This window comes from Quercus lobata, chromosome 3 (genome assembly GCF_001633185.2).
Source record: "Quercus lobata isolate SW786 chromosome 3, ValleyOak3.0 Primary Assembly, whole genome shotgun sequence".
NCBI classification, from domain to species: Eukaryota; Viridiplantae; Streptophyta; class Magnoliopsida; order Fagales; family Fagaceae; genus Quercus; species Quercus lobata.
In genome coordinates this window covers 3,901,173-3,911,774 of record NC_044906.1, presented here as the reverse complement: position 1 = coordinate 3,911,774, position 10,602 = coordinate 3,901,173, and the positions used below count along the sequence as shown (strand labels likewise).

The 10,602-nt window shown below is 32.7% G+C and overlaps 2 protein-coding genes across 2 annotated transcripts; one reads left to right on the top strand and one right to left on the bottom strand.

Annotated features, from left to right (window-relative positions):
• Positions 1-713: 713 nt before the first annotated feature.
• Positions 714-1,613, top strand: LOC115981830 (26S proteasome regulatory subunit 7-like). The gene is made up of 4 exons (XM_031104214.1): positions 714-906; positions 1,072-1,146; positions 1,276-1,327; positions 1,476-1,613. Exons 1-4 carry the CDS (start codon positions 775-777, stop codon positions 1,514-1,516), a joined length of 300 nt encoding a protein of 99 aa, XP_030960074.1. The 5' UTR covers positions 714-774; the 3' UTR covers positions 1,517-1,613.
• Positions 1,614-1,637: 24 nt separating this feature from the next.
• Positions 1,638-7,638, bottom strand: LOC115981827 (sugar transporter ERD6-like 5). The gene is made up of 18 exons (XM_031104210.1): positions 7,329-7,638; positions 6,622-6,684; positions 5,894-5,983; positions 5,731-5,790; positions 4,906-4,971; positions 4,760-4,825; positions 4,607-4,682; positions 4,460-4,524; positions 3,826-3,918; positions 3,615-3,695; positions 3,450-3,534; positions 3,315-3,358; positions 3,170-3,232; positions 3,031-3,090; positions 2,882-2,935; positions 2,261-2,320; positions 2,040-2,154; positions 1,638-1,862 (listed from the first exon to the last, which is right to left on the bottom strand). Exons 1-18 carry the CDS (start codon positions 7,608-7,610, stop codon positions 1,783-1,785), a joined length of 1,503 nt encoding a protein of 500 aa, XP_030960070.1. The 5' UTR covers positions 7,611-7,638; the 3' UTR covers positions 1,638-1,782.
• Positions 7,639-10,602: the final 2,964 nt, after the last annotated feature.

Genomic DNA, 10,602 nt, shown 5'->3' with positions numbered 1-10,602 from the left:
GTTTCTAGATATATATTTTTTAGTTTCTTGAGTTTTGGTTAGGATTTGGTCAATGACGTTATCTAAAAAATTGACAGTGAGAATGCTTAGGGAAGAATTACAGCTACTCCAGGAGCCTAGATCATATGTTGGTGAAGTTGTCAAAGTAATGGGGAAGAATAAGATTTTAGTTAAGGTAAGTAATATTCCTAATTGAATGCACTCAATTGTAAATTTGCAGTTGTGCCTTAACTATTTCTTTTTTTGAAAAGTAATGATATTTTAGCAAGGGAATCGACTATTACATGCACAAGGAGTGCCTTAGGAGTGCCTTTTTGTTAATAAGAGATGGTTTGATAACAGTTTGAATACATTTTTATCTAATGTTTCATCTTGTTTCTCAGGTTCATCCTGAACGGAAATATGTTGTTGACATTGATAAAAATATCGATATCACCAAGATAACTCCATCAACAAGAGTTGCTCTACGTAATGACAGTTATGTGCTTCATTTAATCTTGCCAAGCAAAGTTGATCCATTGGTCAACCTCATGAAAGTTGAAAAGGTTCCAGATTCCACATATGACATGATTGGCGGTCTTGACCAGCAAATTAAAGAGATAAAGGAGGTTTGCCTCGTGTACCCTTTTACTTTCTGCATTTAAACTCCAATGCTTATTGTGTCTCCATATTACTTCCTTGATTAGGGAGGCATATTCGGTTGTAAATCATACACTCTTTGGATATCAACTTCTCTTTTTCTTTGGCAGGGAACATGCTCCATCAATCATATTTATGGATGAAATAGACAGTATTGGATCTGCTCGAATGGAATCTGGTAGTGGCAATGGTGACAGTGAAGTGCAGCGGACTATGCTGGAGCTTCTCAACCAGCTGGATGGATTTGAAGCATCAAATAAAATAAAGGTATCGTGTGTGTTTTCATTATGCAAATTGGGTTGTTTAGTTTTTGGTACTTTTCTTTATTGTGACCTCAACTATTTAAACAGATTCATCTCTTATTGTAAGTATTTGGCAAGCATGTCAAAATGAGATGTTAAATGCTTTTATTTTTCTTCATTCATCATGTAGCTAGATGGATATATGGCTAGGAAGATGAGAATTAATTCTGTAGTGGGTTCCTACCTTGATCCCCTTGCTGACAAGGTAAAAGTTCAAGCCCTTTCTTCCTTCTGAGCTCATTATAATTGGCCAGTTGCTCGTTGCAGGTTGTATTTGGCTCATTTAGTCTTCCCTGTAGCTGAATTATGCTTTTGTTCCCTCTTCTTGATACAGGTTCTTATTGGATCTGTTGCTTTGGCAATGGTACATATGGATCTTCTGCACCGTAAGTGGTCATAGTCCCTCCCCCTCAATTTTTTGGTAGTGAAATAGTAGTGGTGTAAGCACATAGTCTTGCTTTTGCATTTGAACATATTATATTAGGCTATGACAAGTTGCTCAATATCAACATCACAATATCCTTTTTATTGTAGGACATATTGATGGCTCGTCTCTTGGATCATGTCCCCTTTAAGTCTTAAGTTTTTTTTACTTTTACTCCGAGTAAAAGTACTTCATAGTTGCAATAACAAAAAGTGTCATCTCTATCAATTTTACAAATACTAAAAGATGGAAATATAATTGCTCACACTAAAATTTTTAACTGATTTCTTCCAAATTTTTGTAATAACATTACTCCAATTATAATACACTATGAATGACATGAACTTTAACTATCATTACTTTGACTTTGTTTGTTTAGAGAAAATGATTAATTGATGCTTGTAATTCTTCTAGAGCTCACCCCTTGGTCTCTGGTACGACTTTCGCGACGAATAGAACAGTCAAACCACAAATGCCCGTGTAGATGAAAAATGTTCCTGATGTAGTATGTCAAAAATATCCATGTATGATTATGGAAGAGAGAGCAAAGAAACTTATACTAAAAATGAAAGTGTTTTTAATCAGGAAACAAAAAAAGTGAAAGTGAAAGTGAAAGTGTCAATACTCAATACTAATCCATTCCATAACATAATTAATAGGGTAGAATCAATTACCTGCAGTACTCCATTCGGTCATGTAATTATAAGAGTATGAAATAATCCAAGAACAAGACCAATTCACCAAAGTCAGAAGGCTTCCACCAGTACCCTTGACATTTATAGGGAATATCTGAAATAGAAATTCATCCTTGAATTAGAGCAATATACTTGCTTTTTTATGCAAAGTTCCTGTTAACAAATTTTTAAATCAATTTGGAATTCAATTATTGACATACCTCTGACATTATAACCCAGGGTAATCCTGCCATGCCTAATGAATAAGCTACGCTAAAACCCTGCATGGATTATTAGCCAGTCAATCACAAGCATCTCAATGTCTAAAACCTCAGTCCAGAGGTGAAGTAAAATAGAATAATAAACACCCCTTTATTGCTTTTTAAGGATATAAAAGAAACACAAGCATAATAATGCTCATAGTATGAACATTGCAGTAATTGCAGCTTTAGCTGATAAAAAGGCTTGTTTTAGTCCTGAAAGTTATAGAATGTAGAGCAACCTTTTAATCTTTGAATAACTTAATTGCTTTAAATCGTCTGCATTCTAATTCGTGGTTGAAGCATAGATTATATAAAATCTGGGAAATTCAACTAAGATGTTTTTAGTTCTTTTCTTGTAAAAGGGTACCATGTTTAGTTTGTATTATCAATGTGCCAATTAGCAGTAACATTGCAGTGAGTTTCTTCCAAAATAAGCTCAGAAACTCCCATTCCCACAGGCCCCAACTTTCTAATTGATCAATAAAGTGTAGATGAGGCAGAATGTGAGAAATTATATTTAGAAATCTCTAGCTTTTTCTAGAGAAGGGAAAGGTCATCTTTCAGGTTATGCCTTATTACCAGGATCCCAATGAACACCAAGATTGGAGAGAGCTCCTTCAACTGGGTGTTCTCCTGCTCGGAACAAAAACGTTTAAACAATGATCATTCATATATGTGGAAAACAGAACAATAGACAGAGAAGCTTTGAATTTGTTTTCAATAGAAACCTGAAAGGCAAATGCCAAGCCTACAAGGAAGGTACTTAAGCACATTCCAGCGGCAGAGACCTGCAAGAGTTAGCAGACTTTAATGCAGTCAACTAAACTACACACCATAGGCTTAAAGTTGATTTTGCCATGTCCTCACCATAAGAAGTGGCCGTCTTCCTGATTTATCTGTCAAGAATACACTTAAGGCAGTAGCTGGAATCTGTTGAAAGATTGTTTATGTGGTTTGTCATATGTATCAAGCAGAATCCTATATCCAATCAAAGTTATGGTGAGCCAAGTACCTGGATAATTGCCATTGAGATAGTCCCAATGCTGCTTGAAAAACCTACCATAAACCAGAGGTAATAATCATCATTCCTTCATTTCTTAATATTATCATCAGTTATATGAAACAAATTTTAAAGCTGTTAATTTACCAGCTTCTTCAAATATAGAACTAGCATAAAATGCAATTGCATTGACTCCAGCAAACTGTTGCAGTAACATCAACCCAAGTCCAACCTAAATGAATTTAAATAAAACATGTAAAAAGGTTGTACAAGCCCTGAAAAGTAAAAATGCCACATATAAGTGAGGCTTACGATCAGGGAATGGGTGTATCTCTGCTGGAACAAGTCTAGAATTCTAGATTTCGAGTGCTGTTGAAAGGTTTCTGTATAATCCTATGAAAAGACAGGAGCACATCTCATTTTTTGTGGTTGTGCCAAAGAAGTTTTTAAAACATAACAAATTAGAAATGTTAAGGGTATGACACTGATACACTGTCATAAAATCATGTAGTTGGAAAATTACAATGATATATGCTGCTTCTTGAGAAATATCAACATTCTTCCCTCTAAGACGTTGTAGAACAGTTTCAAGCTCTTTCTCTTTTCCAATTTTCGCCTGCAGAGAAATTGTACCCTGTTAGAAGTATTGGTTAAATGATTAAATTTACCGTATCCTAATAGCTTAATCTTTTGGGACAATTGGTAATTTAACTTGGTATTAGAGCATGAGATCCTGATTTCGATTCTTGTCTCCTCCACCTACCTCCCATTTAAATTTTCACATATTGGACCTCACCTATTAAAAGGTAGTTTTGACCCACATGTAAGGGGAGTGTTAGAAATATTAGTTAAATGATTAAATTTATCATATCTTAATAGTTTAAACTTTTAGGACAATCGGTAATTAAACACTCTATCATTTTTTGCATTTTAATGGCTGCTCATATTTTCTTTACAAAATAAACCAAAGAAAACAAGTAGTTTAGATGTTTCTCCTGAAAGCATCCCAAAAGCTTAAGCTGATAGAGTGAACATAATGACTTGATATTATTTTTAACAAGTTGAACAAGCCACAAAAAACATATTAAAGCATGTATTGTATTCTATATTTCTATTTCATCACACAATCCAAACATCATACAAATAATATTTCTCACCAACCATCTGGGAGACTCCGGAATAAAGAATAATCCCACAAGTTGTACTAGAGATGGAATGGCACCTGAAAATAAAATTTATTTGAATATAATTTATCTTTTAAGAATTTAATTTCTGATTAAATTTATGCAGAGAAAAATTAATACCAAATAAAGCCAGGGTGCGCCAGGTAACAGCATTTCCAATGAAATATATTAGTGAAAGCCCAGAACATAAAATCAACTGCACAAGTAACAAAAGGTAAGTAAGTGAACAATGAATTGGATGTTCATTTTAAAGCCATAATAATTTAGATAAACCTGATTAGCTGATGTAAATTGTCCCCTAAGATTCTTGGGTGTTATTTCTGCAATGTATACTGGTACCTGTTTGGTTATAAGAATCACTATTTTTTATCTTTTAAATAGGTAAATCAATTATAAAATGTCAAACTTACAAAACTTACTACGTAGCAAATAATTCCAATGCCAAAACCCACCAACAGTCTTCCAAAATCCAGCCAAAAAGCAGTCTATGCCAAGCACAGAACTCTATTAGTAGTTGGAAGCCCAGTAGAGAAAAATGTAGAAGCAGTAATTTCCTTCAGTCGGTTCATGCTAATTTTGAATAAATTTTTTCACTGATCTGATCCTTTAACAACATTTAATAAAGAACCAATGGAAGCAACTGCAAAGAATAATCACCATAAATATTACCACAATCATTTCCAATGTCCCTACTTCTGGCATTTTATTGACATTTTTCATGGAATGGACATGTAGCTGAAGAAAATTGGAATTTGTTAAAGATAATATGTATTGGTATTATATATGGCCTACGAGGCCCAACTTAATGTAAAGTCCATCTACAGCTAACATTAGTTGTGTTAGTCTCTATATATACCCTATTAGGGTTCTTTATATTATTCACCACATCACGTATAAAAATTTTAACCGTCTAAGGCTTTACAATGTAGACATAGGTTGTTATGCTGAATCACGTAACCCTTGTGTCTTCTCTTTCTTTCTCTCGCTATGCTTCCACTCTCACCTCTCTACAATGTCTTCTCTTTGATATTAACAGATTAATTATTAACTAAACTAAGAAGACATTCCTCCTAAATTTTGGTTGGGATTTGGAACTCATTCTATGTGAAGTGGTTTCAATAGGGTGCTCCATTTGGCTTCAAATAGAGGAAATTTGAAGACAAAATGAATTGGTTGCATTAATTGAACATATTTCATCAAGTGCAGCATTGTTTAGGGGAAAGAAAGAATGGAAATAGAAAAACCTTTGCAAATGCAATGGCAAGCCAACCAGCAAAGATGAATAATTCAGAGAACCACATTGCCTGCATTAAAATATCAACAAAAAATGATAGAAATTAAAAATATAATAATAAAAAAAATTAAAAAAAAATCATATTTCTAGTAAATGTGACAAAAGAAACTTACACCTCTCCGACCAATGAGGTCTGCTATCTTTCCACTTATTAATCCACCTATCACTCCTCCAATAGTCAATATTGAACCAAAAACTGAATACTGCACAAGGCAGAAACAATCTAAGATAAGTAAAGGTAAAGAATTGATTGGCAACAAAACCATCTCTACCCAAACCGATAAATGTAACATTTCATTCTACTGAACTTCTCCAATGTTCAGTCTCATGTACAATTTTCTTTTGCCCTTACAACAAATTGGTGGAAAGGGGGGGGGGGGGGGGGGTTCCAACTTAGGTTTTCTCCATTGAGAGAACCAGATGCATTATTAAACTATTGGACTCTTGGCAATACAATTCATCAAAAGGGTAAGGTCTTAAAAAAGAAAATTCAATATAAATATGTGAAGAACAATTACATGTCTGCATATTGTGCAAAACTATACATATTAGTGTAAAGTTATTATGCTTTTTTGGCCAGTGTAAATTGATATGTGAATTTGTGAAATTCGTATATACATACACATGTTTGTCTAGAAACACTGATAACCTAATAGGCGCAATGATTATTTGTATATATGTTTATTAATTGTTTGGCTCATGTATCTATCAGTTGGACATGTGCATTTACTCTTGCACAGACTCTGTCACATGTTTAAAGTGGTACCTTATCAATAAAAATAAATTTATACATAAAAGACAACTGAAAAATTAAGAAATAAAGAAATAATTTAGTACTTACAGATGCCGTAGAGAGATCCAAATCTTCCATGATTCCTGATTCAGCTGGTGATGAATATCCTGACTACAAACCAATCATAATTTAACTGGTTAGACCAAGTTTGCTGGTCCTATGGATCATGCATTAATTCATGCTCCATGGAGTAGTGATTTTTTTATATGATTTTTTAAAAATAGTAATCTTTATATAAAGGATTTAGGTTTGAATCCCAACCACACCAAATTATTTGGTGTCTTACTCATATAATAAAAAGTAATTATCACGAAACAAGCACTATAGGTGTCCAAATCCCATCGTATCTAAAGAAAAAAAAAAGGGTTTTTAACTTTTATACAACTACAAGAGGAGTTAAAGTCACACTGTTATAATAACTAGGTACTAAAAGTCTAAAACAAACTTAAAAAATAAATATAAATAATTGAGCTTTGAGATACCTAAAACAATTTTTTGACAGGGATATATATATATATATATATATTTTTTTTTTTCAATTATGATTGTTACATAATAAAAGCGGTGTTAATGGTATGTCCGTATAAGAACAATGTTGTTCCAGTACAATTTACAACTCTAATCTATTGTAAAAGATGATGAAAAAGGTTTGTCCCTAACAGGGTAATGTTTATAAACAAAATGAAATAAAAGCATTGCTAATAATATATATAACATTATTAGTGATGCTTTTTGAAAATGTAATGGGTACTTACAGCACAGCCAGTGCTCATAGAACCGCAGAGGGCGACTATGGTGCTGAGTAAAAGAACAGGCGTGGCTGAAGAACCAGCAACACTTGATGGTATGTCTTCTGCATTAATTGTAGACCTTGGCAACAGGTCTTCTTCCATGCTTTCTCTGCCAAGATTTCTTGCAAGAAAGAAAGAGAAAATATGAATACCAAGACTGACAGTCCAGGATTCATTTCTGTGTGTGTATATGAGTGTGAGAGAGAGAGAGAGGTGTTGGAGAATGTCTGGTGAGACCAAACGCATGAAATGGTGTTAAGACTTTTAGATGGCGGTTATTTTGCAGTTTTAAATTAAGGTCGTGGACCATGATGATCACATGCTCACAGTTTCTATATTATATAAGTTACTTTTTTTCAAAGGGCCCATATTTTTTGTCAAGCTCGACCCAAGTGAAAATTGAAGGGCAAATTAATATCACAAGCTAAAGGCCCATTATTTGTATCTTCCCCACCTTCAATCTTCATGTGGCCCAAAACTACATGGGAAGCCCTTCAGGGAATTTGGAGAGGTATGGTTTGAACTTTGGAGGGCAATGGACGATTATTTGTGTCCTTCTCTGCCTTCACAATTTTTTTTTAATCCTTATATTTTGAAGTTGTTGTTAATTTGGTCCATATCTTCTAGCAGTAGTTAATTTAGTCAATTTGGTCTAGACGATAACAACTAAATTGATTGCAATTTGAAAATAACAAAAACTAAATTGACCGCTAATAAAATATAGGGATCAAATTGATTAAATTTACTAAATTAATAAGTAAATAACCAAATTTGGGCATTATTTATTTATTTATTTTAGGCTGACATGCCTTCTAAGTGGTATTTTGTGGGTCTAAAAAGATATTTTATTTTGAATATTAGTCACGTTAATATTTTTTATCAACCACTTAATAATAGGAGCTATTTTAATACAATATCAAAAGGTTAAAAACCAAATTGACATTCAATCTAAAAATTAGGGATCAAAATATATAGTTTACCAAAAATTAAAACATGTTGGGCGGCGCTCATATTTGGATTGAAAGTAAGACCCAAAAAATAAAAATAAAAAATCCTTTTCTTTCTCTTCTTTCTCTTTTTAGCCTTCGGCTAATTGTGTTTTGCTAGACATATTTTTTTAGGAAGATTCTCCATTGGATAAAAGAAATGAAAAAAAATAGAAAGAATCTAAATGGTAGAAAATCACTGAACCCATTTACAACAAACAGGTATTCTCAAATCAAATTAAAAAAAAAAAAAAAAAAATGCTACCCCTAAATCTAATACGAGAAACATGCACATGTATATAGCCTTTTAACTAGATGTGCACCTATATATTGTTTTAATTAACAAAATTCGAAACCTAGTGTGGTCTGGTTTTGATAATGGGTTTGTTTTCATTCATTGAGTTAAAGTTAATCCAGGGTACCTTTCCTGTTGTTTTAGTAACAGGAGAGTGTTTCGTGGACTGTTGGAATGGGTGTGGAATTGTAAAATGGGTTTGGGGGAGAAAGATTGAGAAAGTGGAAAGAGGAGAGGGATGATAAAGAAAAGGAAAGAGAGGATAGATCGGTGGTGATGGTGCTTAGATTTCGAGTTTGGGAAGGCAACGATAATTTTAGAAGTGTTTGGTGGCCGAGAAAGTGAAAGAAAATAAAAATTATAGGTTTGAGATTTTTTTTTTAATTATTTTTTTCAATAAAATTAGGAATTAATATTTTTCAAAAAAAATTTCTGTAATAAAATATATATTCCGATGTGAATTTTATAAGATATTGAGTTGGTATTTTTAAATACAAATTAAAAATTAAAAGCTAACATAAACAGTGACACATATTTGTAAAATAATTTATATATGTAGCATTAATATTCACAAAGTTGTACACCAAATAAAAAACTAATCTATATATAAAATAATAGGTGAAGCAGAGGGAGTGTGAAATTGAATTCCAAATTAGAACTCTAATTTTGTGCCATGTGTTTAGAATCTGAAATTGAAGTTGAATTTTGTATCATGTGGCTAAATGTATGTGAGCTCATTCTTATTAAAACCACTTCTATGTATCAGGTCAAGTGAGTTACTGTGCTAATTAAGTTTTTTCTTGATATTGTAGTTAAACGTGAAAACCAAAGAGATTAATATCGGTGATAAGAACCTGGTTTGGGTACATTGCATAATTTCCAAAAAGATAGCAAAGCTAGAGTTTGCATCTTTATTATAAATTACTTACAAAGTTTGCATCTTTACATTTGCACTGAGTTTCAGATTAAAGTGCTTTCTTCTTGGTTCTGACATTGAGTTTTGTTTACTATTCACTTACATAGTTTGCATCTTTACATTTGTTATAAATTGCTAATATGTGATTAGATGCACATTATGCCTAAAATTCACTATCCTTATATTTGACTTTTTGTTCAGATTTGGCACCTATAACAATGAAGAAAGCACTGCTGTGGACCGATGGATGATACTTTTTGCAGGCTGCAAAGGAACTTAGTGATCAATAGAATCTTATGCAAATTGAAGATGACCTAGCTGTAGATGTCTGGATGGCAGATGTGAGTCACTATGACCCAGCTGTAGATGTTTGGATGGCAGATGTGAGTCACTATGTTTTTAAAATGTTCAGTGAAGATAAATGTTATAAACAATGTAAATTTTCCGGAGAGAGATTTATTATTCTATATTTACACAAGTTTGGTTGCCTTCTTGGAGTGGATCACTCCACCTTGTCTTTCTATTGGAATTTTTTATTTAGATTGTTACAATTTAATTCGAAATTTTATTTGAATTTTCCTATTGTTGTTACTATCATATATTATCATTCCAATTGTTCAATTAGAATCTGAAATTGGAGTCCAATTTTACTATTCACATGTACAATCTAATTATTTTTAATTTTGCTATCATGTGCAGAAGCCAATGAGATGAAATTAATAATACATTAAACACTCATGTTTTGAGAATTGGTAGTACCAATCTAAATCCATTGGACCTACTTCGTGATAATACAACTATGAAGGATGTATAAAAACACGCACAAACCCCTCTCTCTATAAAAAGAGATTGGAGAGAATTTCTTTTATCAGCCATGGAACTTTAGAGGTTTTTTCTTCACACAAATGCCCATCATGTTACAAAATGACCCATCGTAAAACTACAAAATGAGTACAATTCTGAGGGGTTTTTTTTTTTTTTTTTTTTAATTTTAAATTTTTTAAGATGCGAAAATTTCAATCACCAATAGAGATTGAAGAT